Source organism: Gobio gobio (assembly GCF_949357685.1).
Source record: "Gobio gobio genome assembly, chromosome: 13".
Taxonomy (NCBI): Eukaryota; Metazoa; Chordata; class Actinopteri; order Cypriniformes; family Gobionidae; genus Gobio; species Gobio gobio.
In genome coordinates this window covers 8,865,766-8,884,160 of record NC_137106.1, presented here as the reverse complement: position 1 = coordinate 8,884,160, position 18,395 = coordinate 8,865,766, and the positions used below count along the sequence as shown (strand labels likewise).

General features: G+C 41.4%; 1 protein-coding gene across 1 annotated transcript in view; it reads right to left on the bottom strand.

Annotated features, from left to right (window-relative positions):
• Nucleotides 1-18,395, bottom strand: part of LOC307136653 (CAP-Gly domain-containing linker protein 4) — a 109,167-nt gene that overhangs the window by 19,754 nt on the left and 71,018 nt on the right. The window contains exons 10-11 of the mRNA XM_079833879.1: nucleotides 15,833-16,021; nucleotides 10,967-11,104 (exon numbers count right to left, since the gene is read on the bottom strand). Of these exons, the coding sequence (XP_079690005.1) occupies nucleotides 10,967-11,104; nucleotides 15,833-16,021 (327 nt within the window). The remainder of the gene's footprint in view (nucleotides 1-10,966; nucleotides 11,105-15,832; nucleotides 16,022-18,395) is intronic.

Here is an 18,395-nt window from a genome sequence, read left to right as displayed (position 1 = left end):
CAATGGTGCTAATAATTCTGACCAGGGCTGCATAATGTATTTTATTATATGCTGTCCCTTCTGTGCATATAATTGAACATTAGCCAATATATTTTTGTGCTGTAGTAAGCTATCCCAGACTTCTCTCCAAATCTGTTTTTAGCTGTTCCAATTGATTTTGATGAAATTACTGCGCTGCCCGCTACACGAAAGTGCTCTCCACAAAAAACTCAGAGTCAGAGCTGAGTTCAACAGCACTCAGTGGTCATTAATTAGCGGACTGGAGCGAGTGTTTTTAGGCTTTTTATAGCAATAGTTTAGCTACTCTCGTTTTCCAAACCATGAGCCAGTAGCATTGGGGCACAAATATTCAATCACATTCTATCAAATGAAATGTATTTAATGAAAAATCTTTAGAAACAAAATAAAAGCACAAGCCACAATAGTTAATACAGTGATACGTCAGCTCATGTGCACGATGGCACATTGGCTTATTCAATAACATACAAAATCAATGATGAAAATCTATCCTTCAAAGAATGAACAGTATTAAGTGGTTCTCCCTGCTTCAAGTATTAAACCCATGTCTCTCAACTGTTCATATTCCACAATGCTCGTGAAGTGATCATAACATAGCATTGAGGAACCACTGAACCTTGATTTGATTTGGTTCAACATACAACTGAGTCAGCATTCACAATCACGGACAATATCCAATAAACCTTGTTCTCAGTTCACCGATCTTTATGAATCTCTTCTCCATTCAGACCGTAAACACTCTGAATTTAAATCTCCTGACTTTAATAATAAAGAAGGTTACACTTTATTTTAAGGGTGCACTTGTTACAGTGTAATTATGCACGGAGTAATATTAATTAACAACATGTATTTACTTTTTGTTTTTCATTTTAACACACCTGGGCGGTATATGGAGTTTGTACAATACATCCATATATATTTCAGAAACAATATGAAATAAGGCAATACCGTTTATATTGATATACAGTAAATTGACAAACACATCTGAAAAATAGCGGAGTACGCATAAAGTGCATGATACAATCATAGACTGTAAAAAAATATGGATGTAGTGTCCGTAACGTCCCGCATAGGATTCTGATGAGCAGTTTTGAAGCGTAAAGTAGGGATGAGCTGGCCGTCGCCATCTTGGCAGCGCATCACTCCCGGATTATAGAAAATGGGCAAAGAGGCGGGACGTGGGCGGAGCTGCAGTGATGCGATGACTAACAGACAGCAGACAAACGGCTATCCACCTGTCATTCAAAGTGGCCACTCCCTTAATTATGCAGAACTTTAAGGCTTTATATAATGTAAACGAATGAGTTATAATCAGTGTTAATTTTGACAGCAAAATTTTATATAGTTTTAGTCATATTTTAGTCAGCTGAATTGTTTTTAGTTTTAGTCGTCTAAATCTACAGTAGAATCTAATGAGTTTAGTTAAATTGAAATACATTAAGCATTTAAGCATTACCTAACTGACTGTCACTTGAACTGACATTTTGACATAATTTTGTTTTTGACATTAAAAATACACGAAAGAGAGCTCAATTCACTCTTTTGTCTGTTTTTTAAAAACATCTTTATAGTTTTTATAACTTTGTATTTCTGTTTTAGTCAGTAGGCCATATCAGGTTAAGCTAAAGCTTCAAATAAGTTTGTTTATTTTTTTTTTTTTTTTTTCAGTTAACATTTATTTAATTTCAAGTAATGAAGATTTTTTTTAATTGTTTTAGTGAACTATTATAACCCTGATACTTTATTGAATGTGTGTCAAATACTGGTCTTTCCTCCTGACTATAAATGAAATGAAATACAGTTTATTGTGTAACCAAAAACGAATATATAACGCATGACTTTTAATTATAAACAAGCTCGAAATACACATTGACTCTTATTTTGAAACGTCTGCACCTCTGTTGCAGTTGCAGGAGCTCATTCAAGTTCAGATGAGGAGATAAAATATGCATTGTTACAACCGTCTAAGACATATTACTATAAAACATCAAGAGACCAGGTTGAAGAGCATCTGAGAACCATCTATACTGATGAGAAAAAAGATGAACCGATTATTGTCCCAACAGACATCCCTCCAATATCACCACCACAACATCAGTTTGATATCAGCCCTCCCAAGCTGAGCGAGGTAAAGCAGGCAGTGAAAAAGGCAAGATCGGCATCTGCACCAGGCCCTAATGGCGTACCATATAGTGTCTTCAAGAATGCTCCAGATATTTTGAAAATCCTGTGGAAAAACATGAAAGTGGTGTGGGACAAGCAAATCATCCCGAAAGCTTGGCGAAGAGCAGGAGGGGTGTTCATCCCAAAAGAAAAGAATTCAACCACCATTGAACAGTTCCGCCAAATAAACCTTTTGAACATTGAAGGTAAGATCTTTTTCAGTGTGTTGGCACAACGACTGACAAACTATTTAAAACAAAATCACTTCATTGATACGTCAATCCAAAAGGCTGGCATCGCAGGCTTTTCGGGATGCCTTGAACATAACAGTATCATATGGCATCAAATCCAGACTGCAAAGAAAGAAGGGAAAGATCTACACGTCCTGTTCCTCGATCTGGCTAATGCATACGGGTCAGTCCCTCATTCAGTTCTGTGGGCTGCCTTTGATTTCTTCCAGGTGCCGACAACAATTACAAATCTAGTAAAACACTACTTCCAGGATCTACAGTTTTGCATTACAACATCAGGCTTCACCACAAGTTGGCAACTGCTGGAGGTAGGCATCATGGCGGGGTGTACCATCTCCCCATTGGCCTTCACGATGGCAATGGAGATTATTATAAGAGCCTCAAAATGGGTCGTGGGTGGAGAACGACTACAATGTAATCAGAGGTTACCACCAATTCGAGCCTATATGGATGATTTAACAACACTCACAACAACTGTCCCCTGCACCAAGAGACTGCTGGAAAAACTTCATCAGAATATAACATGGGCGAGGATGAAGTTAAAGCCCAATAAGTGCAGAAGCATCTCCATCGTGAAAGGCCAAGTCAAAGACCAAAGATTTTATGTCGGCGGAACACCTGTCCCAACTGTCTCAGAAATGCCAGTAAAGAGCTTGGGGAGATGGTATGATGCGAAGCTCAGAGACACAGAGCAGTTTGAACAACTGAAAAATGATACCAACATGTACATGGAGCGCATCAACAAGACCTTGTTGCCAGGAAAACTCAAGTCATGGTGCTTTCAGTTTGGCATACTCCCAAGACTCTTGTGGCCATTAACTGTGTATGAGATCCCTATCACCAAGATTGAAAAGTTGGAACGGCTGATAAGCACACAGTTGAAGCAGTGGCTTGGAATTCCACGTTGTTTAAGTTCTGTCGGACTTTATGGACATGGCAAGTTGGAATTACCAATCACAGGGCTCGTGGAAGAGTTCAAATGCACTAAAGCAAGGCTCGTCATGACCCTAACTGAATCCGAGGATGCAGTCATTCGAACAGCAGCCCCCCGGGTGGTAGCGGGAAGGAAGTGGACTCCATTAGAAGCTGTTCAGAGTGCAAAGTCTGCACTTCACCTCAGAGACATAGTTGGACAAGTACAGCATGGGAGGGCAGGGTTCGGACTCATCCCAAAAACTAACCCTCTATGGCATAAAGCAACATCAATACAGAAGAGACAGCTAGTGATAGGAGAAGTCAAGAGACAGGAGGAGGAAGAGCGATATGCCAAAGCCGTCTCAATGGCCAAGCAGGGGAGATGGACCAAATGGGAGGGTCTGGAGAAGAAAAAGCTCAGCTGGCGTGACATCTGGCAGATGGAGGGAGCTCGACTGAGTTTTGTCATTAGAGCCACATATGACCTGCTACCCTCCCCCCAAAATCTGAAAGAGTGGTATGGAGAAGACCCTGCCTGTTCCCTGTGTCAAGTACCTGCTTCCCTAAGGCATATTCTATCAGGGTGTACCACAAGTCTTACCCAAGGGCGCTATACTTGGCGGCATAACCAAGTACTCAGAGAGCTGGCATCAATAATGGAACAGAGGCGAACCACCACAAACAATCTCCCACAAACATCAGCAGGACAGGTCAACTTCATAAACTTTGTACCAGCTGGCCAACATCAAGAAATAGTACAACACCTAAGGATGTAAGCATCCTGCAGTCAGCGCGGGATTGGAAATTGGAAGTAGACCTTGATAAAAAACTTGTGTTTCCCCCAGAAATAGTGGCTACAACACTCCGGCCAGACATTGTCCTGTGGTCTCCAACAAAAAAGCTGGCATATGTTGTAGAATTAACAGTACCATGGGAAGATGGGGTTGAAGAGGCTTATGAGAGGAAAAAGAACAAATATTCCGACCTGGCAGCTGAAGCATCTCAGAACGGCTGGAAGACCAGCATCTTCCCAGTAGAAGTGGGATGCAGGGGATTTGTTGCCACATCTACTACGAGTTTACTGAGAAAAATAGGGGTGAAGGGTCGCTCTCTCCAACAGGCCATCAAGTCCATGTCAAGCGCTGCTGAAAAAAGCAGTAACTGGCTCTGGATCAAGCGCAAAGACCCTAACTGGGCAGCAAGGTAGAGGCAAATGGTATGCAGTCAGGCTTAGGCCTGACTCAGGGAGAAGGACGCCCCTGCCATGCAGAGCCCATCAGGAATATGGAGGGTAAGGCATGGAGGGGGGTGTACCTGGGACGCTGGGTACACCGTTGAGCCTTCTGGAGACGTTGTGGGCTTCAATCAACGAAACGTCGATGAAGCAGGGTGCCCACCTGATGACCCCAATGACATACCTTACCCTTCTTTTCACCACTCCACACCGGCTGCTACAATCAAGAGTTTCCTACTAAAGGGATTGAAACATCTAGTTCTATTAGCTTTACTGATCTTCTGGAAGAAAACCCAGTGACTGTTGTGAAAGTGCAGCTGACGACAAGGGAAAGACTTTGTGACAGCATGGAGAGACAGCTGACAGGAGGAAATAGACCCCAACGGGGCTGTTATGGGCTAGCTACCCATAGCAGCAGGCTCCGTCACCCTATTAGGGCACAAGAGTCACCTTATCTGGCTACGAAAAGTTCAAAAAGAAGAATACCCCTAGAGTCTGCGAGAGCAGGGGCGCAAGAAGACTCACAGATTGACCTCCCGGTAATGACCCTTGGAATGGACATGACATCGAATGAAGGAAGTAGGAAAACTCTTGAGAAACTAGCAGATGGACATGTTCTTCAGACTTGCGTGTGTGGATGGGCGAAAGTAACATCGACCCATGGTCTAAAGGTACATCAAGGACGGAAGAAATGCCTGAAAACCAGCAACCCAGGGCCCCGCATTGACCGGATTCTGTCAAGAAGAAGGTTAAATCAGTCGGATGAGACTCAGCGGCAGGAAGAAACCCACAGTCCGCAGAGAATCAGCACCCCAGGGAATAAGGAGGAAGCTTCAGGCAGAACCACCAGTCCAAGACAACAACCAGCCCACCACAAAAAAGAAAACATGCAAGGACGTAAGCCATTGGTGAAATGGCCGAAGTCTAACAGCAAGGAGTGGGAAAGCATTAACACAGACTTAAGCCTTATCCTAAGTAACATCAAAGGATCAGCCGAGAAGAAGCTGGAGAAGATGGGCAATCTTATTTACAGCTACGGAGAGGAGAAATGTGGAGTGAAGGAGCAAGTCCGTGAGAAAGATATGCTTCCCGCCCCCAAGTCCCGTCGGCTGCAGGAAATCCAACAACTTGTGAAAGAGAGGCGACGGCTAAGAAAGTTGTGGAGAAAGGCGACAGTAGAAGAAAGGGAAGGCATCAATTTCCTTCAAGAGGACCTAAAGCACAGGCTCTCAAAACTCCGCCGAGCAGAAAGCCTACGGATGCGCCGGAAAAAGAAGGAAAAAGCCAGAACCGATTTCTATAAAGACCCTTTTAAATTTGTGAAAGGCATATTCACAAAGGAGAAGAGTGGATCCCTGAAAACATCAAGAGACCAGGTTGAAGAGCATCTGAGAACCATCTATACTGATGAGAAAAAAAAAAAAAAAAAAAAAAAAAAAGATGAACCGATTATTGTCCCAACAGACATCCCTCCAATATCACCACCACAACATCAGTTTGATATCAGCCCTCCCAAGCTGAGCGAGGTAAAGCAGGCAGTGAAAAAGGCAAGATCGGCATCTGCACCAGGCCCTAATGGCGTACCATATAGTGTCTTCAAGAATGCTCCAGATATTTTGAAAATCCTGTGGAAAAACATGAAAGTGGTGTGGGACAAGCAAATCATCCCGAAAGCTTGGCGAAGAGCAGGAGGGGTGTTCATCCCAAAAGAAAAGAATTCAACCACCATTGAACAGTTCCACCAAATAAACCTTTTGAACATTGAAGGTAAGATCTTTTTCAGTGTGTTGGCACAACGACTGACAAACTATTTAAAACAAAATCACTTCATTGATACGTCAATCCAAAAGGCTGGCATCGCAGGCTTTTCGGGATGCCTTGAACATAACAGTATCATATGGCATCAAATCCAGACTGCAAAGAAAGAAGGGAAAGATCTACACGTCCTGTTCCTCGATCTGGCTAATGCATACGGGTCAGTCCCTCATTCAGTTCTGTGGGCTGCCTTTGATTTCTTCCAGGTGCCGACAACAATTACAAATCTAGTAAAACACTACTTCCAGGATCTACAGTTTTGCATTACAACATCAGGCTTCACCACAAGTTGGCAACTGCTGGAGGTAGGCATCATGGCGGGGTGTACCATCTCCCCATTGGCCTTCACGATGGCAATGGAGATTATTATAAGAGCCTCAAAATGGGTCGTGGGTGGAGAACGACTACAATGTAATCAGAGGTTACCACCAATTCGAGCCTATATGGATGATTTAACAACACTCACAACAACTGTCCCCTGCACCAAGAGACTGCTGGAAAAACTTCATCAGAATATAACATGGGCGAGGATGAAGTTAAAGCCCAATAAGTGCAGAAGCATCTCCATCGTGAAAGGCCAAGTCAAAGACCAAAGATTTTATGTCGGCGGAACACCTGTCCCAACTGTCTCAGAAATGCCAGTAAAGAGCTTGGGGAGATGGTATGATGCGAAGCTCAGAGACACAGAGCAGTTTGAACAACTGAAAAATGATACCAACATGTACATGGAGCGCATCAACAAGACCTTGTTGCCAGGAAAACTCAAGTCATGGTGCTTTCAGTTTGGCATACTCCCAAGACTCTTGTGGCCATTAACTGTGTATGAGATCCCTATCACCAAGATTGAAAAGTTGGAACGGCTGATAAGCACACAGTTGAAGCAGTGGCTTGGAATTCCACGTTGTTTAAGTTCTGTCGGACTTTATGGACATGGCAAGTTGGAATTACCAATCACAGGGCTCGTGGAAGAGTTCAAATGCACTAAAGCAAGGCTCGTCATGACCCTAACTGAATCCGAGGATGCAGTCATTCGAACAGCAGCCCCCCGGGTGGTAGCGGGAAGGAAGTGGACTCCATTAGAAGCTGTTCAGAGTGCAAAGTCTGCACTTCACCTCAGAGACATAGTTGGACAAGTACAGCATGGGAGGGCAGGGTTCGGACTCATCCCAAAAACTAACCCTCTATGGCATAAAGCAACATCAATACAGAAGAGACAGCTAGTGATAGGAGAAGTCAAGAGACAGGAGGAGGAAGAGCGATATGCCAAGCCGTCTCAATGGCCAAGCAGGGGAGATGGACCAAATGGGAGGGTCTGGAGAAGAAAAAGCTCAGCTGGCGTGACATCTGGCAGATGGAGGGAGCTCGACTGAGTTTTGTCATTAGAGCCACATATGACCTGCTACCCTCCCCCCAAAATCTGAAAGAGTGGTATGGAGAAGACCCTGCCTGTTCCCTGTGTCAAGTACCTGCTTCCCTAAGGCATATTCTATCAGGGTGTACCACAAGTCTTACCCAAGGGCGCTATACTTGGCGGCATAACCAAGTACTCAGAGAGCTGGCATCAATAATGGAACAGAGGCGAACCACCACAAACAATCTCCCACAAACATCAGCAGGACAGGTCAACTTCATAAACTTTGTACCAGCTGGCCAACATCAAGAAAATAGTACAACACCTAAGGATGTAAGCATCCTGCAGTCAGCGCGGGATTGGAAATTGGAAGTAGACCTTGATAAAAAACTTGTGTTTCCCCCAGAAATAGTGGCTACAACACTCCGGCCAGACATTGTCCTGTGGTCTCCAACAAAAAAGCTGGCATATGTTGTAGAATTAACAGTACCATGGGAAGATGGGGTTGAAGAGGCTTATGAGAGGAAAAAGAACAAATATTCCGACCTGGCAGCTGAAGCATCTCAGAACGGCTGGAAGACCAGCATCTTCCCAGTAGAAGTGGGATGCAGGGGATTTGTTGCCACATCTACTACGAGTTTACTGAGAAAAATAGGGGTGAAGGGTCGCTCTCTCCAACAGGCCATCAAGTCCATGTCAAGCGCTGCTGAAAAAAGCAGTAACTGGCTCTGGATCAAGCGCAAAGACCCTAACTGGGCAGCAAGGTAGAGGCAAATGGTATGCAGTCAGGCTTAGGCCTGACTCAGGGAGAAGGACGCCCCTGCCATGCAGAGCCCATCAGGAATATGGAGGGTAAGGCATGGAGGGGGGTGTACCTGGGACGCTGGGTACACCGTTGAGCCTTCTGGAGACGTTGTGGGCTTCAATCAACGAAACGTCGATGAAGCAGGGTGCCCACCTGATGACCCCAATGACATACCTTACCCTTCTTTTCACCACTCCACACCGGCTGCTACAATCAAGAGTTTCCTACTAAAGGGATTGAAACATCTAGTTCTATTAGCTTTACTATATAAACATTGTAAAGTAAAAATTGTCATTATTCATCAGCAGTAGTTCATAAACAATTGCCTGGCATAAATGTGCGCTATTCACTGATTGTGAGCCGCTCTGGAGCGCTGGATTGGGGATGCATGAGCCTGTAGAAGCGCAACAGCGCCGTGTTTTCCAGCGGTTAGATCAGTTCAAATCAAATGTGCGCATCTGTTACACAGGATATCAGTTCTGACTGGATCTCTTCCCTAATTATACCTCCCTAACATTTTTGTCTCGTTTTTTTAGTTGTTGACGAAAATGACAGTTGATTTTCGTCATAGTTTTTGTCATCCAACACTAGTTTTTATTTAGTTATCGTCTCGTTTTCGTCAGTGAAAAAAGGTCGTTGACGAAAATTATTCGTCAACGAAATTAACACTAGTTATAAAAAAATTCACCCCCTCACAGTTGTCATGAAGGGCAAAATTAGCCGTATAGACCAAAACCATAATTTGTACCAGGCTGTAAACGTGTTTTTCTGCTGTGAAGTTGGGCATTTTAACATGGGGCTCAATGAGATTCTGCTCCTTCTGGAGCCTGTCTCTAGTGGCCAGTCGAGGAATTGCCATTTTACGTCACTTCCGTATTTGCTTCAAAAAACTGCGGGAGGTTGCTGCTTGGATACAATTTGTCCTAAACATGAATCCTGCTTTATTTTAAGGGCTTCAAAATAACTGGTAAGATATAGTTAACATGTATAGTTTAAAGCAGCTTGCCCTGTCAGATGCTCTGAGAGATGATAGGCTACTTCTGCTGACAGATAAATACTTACGGTGTTTAATTCATTTGAAATGTGGAGCTTTCCTCAGTGCATAACTTTTCACAGGTATATATTCTCCATCTCCGTAAATGTTAGAAAGACATGCAAATATGTCAATTTTGCTGTCCCGTGAGGACGAGCCTTCTGCATGTGAATCTCCGCTAAAATTCAGGCTTTCGTGAATGAGCGCTGCAACACGCATACGCACCAAACAGACGGAGCGCAATAGAATAGGAACGCATTCATTCTTACTAAAGTATTACTTGACTAAAGTAGTATTTTCTTACTAAAGTAGTTGTTGGACAATAAATGTGCCATATGTGGAATTTTAAACCTACAAGTAAGTATATTTTTTATGAAAGTGACCATTATAATGGGGTAATCAGGTTAATGCTTTTGTTTTTATTTTCATTTTTAGTTTAGTGAATTCAAAAACAAAATTTATTTAATTTTTAAAATTTAATATTAATTTTATTTTTAGATTGTAAACCCCCTTTTTGCACATACTATATTGCATAGCCTACATTACATTCATTGTATTTGAATATAGCCTTCAATATCAACAGAGTTTTTAAGACATCATTGGCCAGGATGTGAAATACAATTATTCTTAAAATAAATACAGATTTTTTTTTTATGATATATTTATGAAATATGATTTTTTTTATCCAAATAGAAAAATTATAGAAAATACCAGGATATATACCGTGTATCGCCGTTCAACCCAAAAATACTGAAATATGTTTTCTTGGCCATATCGCACAGCCCTAACGCCACTTACAATAACAATGCTACAATCCAATCGTTACTTTTGTTTGGCACCCCTCAAGTTTTTCAATGTATAATCTGAGCCCTAAAAGGAAGTGGCTGAAGATTCTTGGAACACAACCAGTGGCCAATATCCGGCAAAATATCCAGTGTACTGCAGTAAATACAGTGACTAACTTCACCGTGCTGAAGAACTGCTGAGTTCACCTGAATACCAGTTCCATTAAGCGGACACCCTTTATACGGTATACATTTACAAACTGCTGCATTCAACTACAGCTACAGAGTAGCAGACATAAAGTCCCAGCAGAATGACAGGTAAAGTGTGCAATAAGTGAATTTGAGTGGCTGGGCTTTTACTCATTTATAAAATATCTCTCTCTCCATTGTGTGATATTAGACGTCTTGGAACATTTATGCTGCTTCTGAAATATGGCTTTAATTCTTCCAGAGGTTACATAAAGGAGAGGGATCCGAGTACATTGGCAAAGGAGTAGCCATTGAATATCTCTAAATGTGCAATTAACCCCGACCCCTAGCGCACTTAGAGTTATCGTACACTGCAGGAGGTTGGTAGAAAGGCAATAGTGTCATACCTGGAGCAAAACTGGTCTTCCCGTAAAACCGGACAATCCCTGTCCTTTGTCCCACCACCAATACACGCTCCCCTAAATGCACCTCTGAGCTCTCATATGCTGTGCTGCTGGCTGAAGGGGTCCTGCTGCGAGCAATTCCTGATGGGGGAAAAGAGTATCTTAAAGGGGACCTATTATGCCCCTTTTCATAAGATGTAATATAAGTCTCTGGTGTCCCCAGAATGTGTCTGTGACGTTTCAGCTCAAAATACCCCCGGATCATTTATTAAAGCTTGTCAAATTTGCCCCCGTTTTAGCCAAAACTCAGTTTGTGTGTGTCCCTTTAAATGCAAATGAGCTGCTGCTCCCACCACCTTTCCAGAAAAGGGCAGAGCCTTCACAGCTCTTTGGATACTCCGGCAACAAAGAAACCGGAGAATGTCACACAGTGAAAATGTCAGCGGTGTTCAGCCTTATATGTTCGAACCGGAGTTTCTGATGGAAAGACTCAGAAAGAAGTTACAATTTGTAGAATGCAACTGGACGTTTTTGAATGGTTAGTGTATACATCTATGTAGTTGCTAAGGAGTTAAGTTGATTCAACTCATCGACTTCTTTTTTTGCCACATTTCCTTTATAAATGGAATCCAACCATGGTCTCCTCAGTGGCTCAGATTCTGGGAGTCTATGTTCACTGGTACATCCAATTAAAACATTTGTAATGTTTTTTGGCACAGACATTGTATATCTCCAACTGCTACAGTGAGAAAATGGCAGACTGTGGCTCACTCGGGGCGGGATTTATGCTAATAAGGCAGATCGTCACCATTCATGGGCGGGGCTTCTCTTACGTAAGAGTAGGGATTTTTACCATTTGGGCTGGTTGTTTACACACACTGTGGACACACATCTGTGTTCAAAACACCTTATAAAAGTGAATTTTGCATAATAGGTCCCCTTTAATATTTCAAAACATCTCAATCTCTAATTCTAAATGCACTATTAATATCCATCTAAAAACGTCACATATATTACATTCAAAACATCGTAAAGAGTAGGGTGAGTTGCATCAGTCGTTAACATGTATCAGTGCTGGGCGGTTCATACCGAAAACAGGTATTTATTTTTGTTATGATATGATTTTTTAATATACCACAATAAACGCTGTTTATGTCGCTTAAACAACGTTCGGAAGGCGGCCATGCGCGTCACTGTTTGAGGGAGCACAGCTGAGATCGCATTACAGCGGAGAATTCAAAGAACACGCGGCACGTGCATGAGAGCTGTGTATGTGCGGAGCGCCGCGATGAGTTTAACAATGCTCACCACATGGATCATATAGCACAGATACAGACCGGAGTGAGCGCGTTTACGTTTTTTATGGACATATTTCATATCCTCTAGTGCTCTAAACATGAACCAGAACCGTGTATGCGCACATATTTAAATCACGTCTTCTTCTAATGAAATATATGTGCAAACAAGGACACTGATACAACCGTCTTATCACGACCGCGATGACATGGTAGATTATGAAACACACAATAGGTGCGTTTACATGGAGCACTGTAATCGGTTTAAAAGTTCAATCCGAATGTAAAATGCTCCATTAAAACACCTCAATCGGAATAAAAATGCCCAAACCGATTTAAATTGTAATCGGTTTGAGAGGGGTGGGATAAACGTTTTCATGAACCGATCAAACGAAAAATTCTACCATGTAAACTAGGGGTGGGAGAAAAGGTTGATGCATCGCGATTCATTATCCAATGATTCAGAATCGATTCTCAAATATTCAGAATCGATTCTGTGTTCAATTCCAACGGCCACTTCATCACTGTGCGCGCGCGGTCACCAGCCAAACAGAAAGACCCGTTGATAGGCGAACGTTCGTATGCTGGTGAATTGGCTTCGTTTAAGATAAAATGGGCAAACTACGACCTGCTCAGAGGCGTCGCACCCGTGGGGACACTTTTCCCGGTGAGAGGGTTCAACACCTGCACGTTTTATGCAGTTTTTCCGCAGTTTTGCACGAACGCCTTACAGCAGTCGCTCCTACGTTTCTCTGGCCGCTCTGTGTCTGCGCCCGCTGCAAATACAAAAATGTATTTTGCTGATTAAATGTAAAGTTTTTAATTTCAAAAGCATTTCTAAATTAAGTTCATATTTCCAACAAACGAAATTCTGAGCCAAAATAACGAAGTGGTGCTCAAGTAGGCTATACGGCGCTTTCCTTGCCACTAATGCTTAATAACACTCCTATATCTCCGATGCGGTGGCCGGGACATAAACCTACCAACATCCGTGGCATAATTTTTGGAATGACTTATCGAATATTGCTGAACTACTGCACAATGTTTCAAACGAATGGAAAATTCTGAACAAAGACTTTGTTGCAGCTCGGCAAGTTTTCTCATGTGAGATGCTATGCGCACACACTGAATTTGGCTTCTCAGTGAGCGCTAAAGTTGTTTTTCTTCTGCATTAGCCTATGTTTTAAAGATTTTTTTGTGGCTCTAACCAAAGTAAAAGTAGATCCAAAGTAGAATTTTTTTGTTAAAATGTTCTAAAGAAACAGAAAAATTGTCACACTTAGTTGTAAATTGAGAACTGTTTATTCTTAATGATTGTTCTTTCCAATTGTATGGCTTACCATGTTTCATTGGAGCTTGTTAATCTTGGATATAACTTTGTTAATAAAATAAAAGTATTAAAAGAAATCTTCATAATCATTTTTTAATATGGCAATACTGTCAAACAGATATTCTAACTAAAAAGAAAACTCATATTAGCTCCAATTTTGGTTAAAAATGTAAAGTTCATGTATTTGCACAGCAGGATAATTAGTTACCAAAAATCTATGTTAAGAATCGTTTTGGGAATCGGATCGTTACTCCCAGAATTTGAATCGGATCGAATCGTTAAGTGCCTTAAGATTCCCACCCCTAATGTAAACGACCTAATCCGATTACTTTGAGTGTACGTCTTTCTGTCACGTGATATACAGCCACGCTCACACCAGGCTAATGTTGACAAGAGAGGAAAGTACATTTTTCTGAGGTATTAAACTTTTTATTTCGTAAGTTATGAACATAATGTTGGAATAATGACAGAAACATAGCCTGGCTACGGCATCTCATCTTGACAGCGTTTGTCCTAGGCTTAAACTGTGGCTGACAGAATAATTTATTTTTCTGAGGTGATTCTTACACTTTACAACAAATTATAAATAGTCCTGGTGGCCGTTGAGAGTTGCCATGGCAACGGGTAAAATTCAAGCTGCTGGAGAGGACGTGGTCGACATTTCTCTCCGTTTCTCGTAAGGTATCTATATATATTAAAAAAAACTGCTTGAAATTGGTTAAGTAACATTACCCACAGTCTACTTGAATTACTTTTGTTAATATGTATACCTCTTGATCATCTGAAATATCGATGTGTTTAGTAGGCCTACTAGTAATGATGCTGAGCACGTCTTGAATGCTTTCATTCATTAATAATTTGTGTGCATTTTATTGTTAATTTTGTGTTTTTCAAAATAAATGATTTGAATTCATTTTGATTCCACATTCATCATTCACAGCTGTTGAAATAGCCATTGTATAGGACATAAATTAGGTTAAACTACTGCATGTCCGCGCACAGAAAAATAAATAAATATTAAAATTACCAACACAGAACTATTGATCCACGAACGTCGCAGTTACTCTTACCGGCAACGTCACGAATCTGATGCGGCAGACAAACTGTGTGCGCATGTCACAAAATGATTCCGATTGAAAGTCGGTTTAGATAAAGTCTCATGTAAACAGTCCACCGAATCTTTCAATCAGAATGATTTTAATCGGAATGGCAAAGTGCGCATGTAAACGTGGCTATTGATGTAGAGTGTAGACTGACAATTCAAAGAAGAATGGGCAAAAAAAGTAACTATGCCTTTATTCTTTCTGTGTTAAACTGACGCGTGTCGTTTGTTCAGAGACTGTAGTGCTCTTAAAAGTATTGAAAATATCCTTAGACCTTTTAAATGTTCACGCTCCTCCCTCGTTTTGGCAGTTTGTTGTTATTTAGGGTTAGATTTTTAAAATGCTTAAGGTGCCCTCAACTCAGTTGTTTTTCTCTCTGTGGTCATATTTTAATATTCATGTGTCTGTAATGAGTGTGTTTTATTGGTTGTCGTCTCCCCTCAGCATCATTTTGTGGGGCTTTGCAAACCTGTATTAACTGTAGTGTGGAATTTTTCTACAATATTCACTCATCATGACAGTAAAATAGGGCATTCTAAGTTAATCTAATGCAGTATTTCCTCTCTCAATCAGTAGAAAATGTGGTTAACACCCGGTTATGCATTGGGAATAAAAAAAAGTACTGTCATATACCGCGAAACCGATATAATTTGAAAAAATACTGTGATATAAATTTTTGGTCATACCGCCCAGCACCACCATGTTCATGCGTCATGTGACCAGATACTAAGAAAAGCTACAGACAGGTTACAGATACATAGAAAAGTTATAAGCATTGTTATGCTAAATACTTACATGGCAGTTTAAAAGAAAAAGAACAAAAAATTAAAATAAATAATTGTTTGGGGAAAGTGCAAGGAGGAAGCAATTTTAAACCTCATTAAACCTTCTCATGGCTAGTTTATGGATATCTTTTCACGGCGCGAATAATGTACAGCAAAATAAGACTCTGCAAAAGCATTAAGTATTTTTATTTTTCATTTATGTTCATTTATTTGCTTTGGGATTAGTCTTTGCCCTTGTCAGTGAAGTAAGACTGTGTTTAGAACCTGCTCCCTCATTATTTTGTGGCATTTTACTATTTACAAATACATATTCAAGGCTAATTGTAGATGGTCAAAAGTAGAGTTTGTAACAATACCGTAACCAGAGTGTGGGGTGGCGGTGAGGGAACGGGAGGGGGGAGGAGTAGATCTGGTGCTCGGAGGAGCTCGTTCCTGCCATGGGCGCAGCGGCGCTCTTTGTCGTGGTAGTGGCCTTGGAGGTCGTCTCGAACCTTGCCTTGAGTCCAAAGAAGAAGAGGAGGTGGAACAACTGCGTGAAAGAAGACCTGTGCAGACAGAAAAGACAGATCAGAGATGAGAAAGGACTGAGTGGAACTGTAACAAAGCAAACCGCAATGGGATCCAAGCAGATTTGAAAAATGGAGCAGATGCCACTTTTTTAAGATGGATTACAGATGCACACTATTGGGGGGAAAAAAGAAAATGCATGACAAATTTGACTTTCACTGATCAAAAAGGTTTTTTTTGTGGATATTAGATTATCCCTAAGAATATCCTGTCTATATATACCAAGTTTTGCTTTGCTAGGACTTTGTTTAAATGGATATAGAAAAAAAAATCAGTTAATTCCAAACAGCTAAAAAAAAAATATATATATAATAATAATATAAAATAAATAAAATAGAATAAATAAATAAAATAAAAACTAACTGGAAATGAAAATGCATATAGGTATGGTCACATTAGCAAAATCGTGTCTATTGTAAATAGTGATGCATTAAAGGGATAGTTCACCCAAAAATGAAAATTCTGTCATCATTTACTCACCCTCAATTGTTCCAAACCTGTATGAGTTTCTTTGTTCTGCAGAACACAAAAGAAGATATTTTGAAGAATGTTTGTACCAAAGCAGATAGAGCAACCATTGACTGCCATAGTAGGGGAAAAAAATACTATGGTAGTCAATGGTTGCTCTATCTGCTTTGGTACAAACATTCTTAAAAATATATTCTTTTGTGTTCAGCAGAACAAAGAAACTCATACAGGTTTGCAACAACTTGAGGGTGAGTAAAGGATGACAGAATTTTCATTTTTGGGTGAACTATCCCTTTAAGCACAGCTCACACAGAAGTCACTTCCAAACCAATGAGCTTTCTGTTGGTCAACATATTCACATGAACAGGAACCGCTGTAAAATCGTGTGGATTCCTGTTAAAATGATAATGAAAATTCGCAGAACAAAAGAAAAATTAGGGCACACCTTAAAGGCCCACTGAAGTGCCTTGAAACGCCATCGTCGTTCAATGTGTTCAGATCATTTCCATTCAAAAAAAGGAAGACAAGGCAGAACATATCAAACAGATCCTCTCCCTTTTTATTTTTAAATAGACAATAGCGTTTAGTTTGCATCACAGCTCGACCAGAGCTTGGTAAAGTCACACTTGACAGCTTATGACAGCCGCAGTCTAATAGATTCCCCTTTTAGATTTAATATGAAACTGTTACTAAAGCAAAACAGTGAACATGATCATGCCGAGGATGTGTAATTTGAAAAGTGTGTAATTTATGTTGGTGCATGGCACCGGTGTTACCTCTTCTCCTCGTTGCTAATGCCAAGTCTGTCTAAGCATTTCTCCTCCTAATCTCCACCATATAGTTTAAAATATAGCATTCTGTACAGAATTGAAATGGGTCTGATTTGTTTTGTGGTCTGTGCTGACTCGCGCATATGATCCGCTCTGTGCTATCGGCTCTGGACCGGAGCAGACTGTGTGCATGCTGCGATGGTTCACGTGAAACTAACATGAAACCAGACTTCATTCGCCCCAAAGGAAAGCATATTTACACTGTCTGAATCATTCCCTATCCCTAGTGCACCATGTGCCATTCAACATATAGAAAATAGCAAATGTGCGAATAAATGACAGCTTTCTAGAGTCTATTTATAGTGTAGGGGACGGGATGCTTGAGATTCTAGAGACCATTGATTGGACAGAAAATCTGATGAGAAGAGTGATGCCATCAAAATCTTTGAACCATATTGGCGGAAGTGAGACAGTACGTTTTGAACGCTTATATCTTCTATATGCTAATTTTGTCATTGTATAGGAGCAATAAGTCCATTCGTGAAATTTCCTCACTACTAAATATTCAACGGTCAACTGTGAGTGGTATTCTAACAAAGTGGAAGCAATTGGGAACAACAGCAACTCAGCCACGAAGTTGTAGGCCACGTAAAATCACAGAGCGGGGTCAGCGCATGCTGAGGGTCACCGTGCGCAGAAGTCACCAACTTCCTGCAGAGTCAATAGCTACAGACCTTCAAACTTTGTGTGGCCTTCAGATTAGCTCAAGAACAATGCGTAGAGCTTCATGGAATGGGTTTCGATGGCCGAGCACCAAGTGCAATGCAAAGTGTGGGATGCAGTGGGGTAAAGCACACCGCCACTGGACTGGAGCAGTGGAGACGTGTTCTCTGAAATGACCAATCACGCTTCTCTATCCGATGGACAAGTCTGGGTTTGGCGGTTGCCAGGAGAACGGTACTTGTCTGACTGCATTGTGCCAAGTGTAAAGTTTGGTGTGGGATTGATTTTCAGGGGTTGGGCTTGGCCCCTTAGTTCCAGTGAAAGGAACTCTTAATGCTTCAGCATACCAAGACATTTTGGACAATTTCATGCTCCCAAATTTGTGGGAACA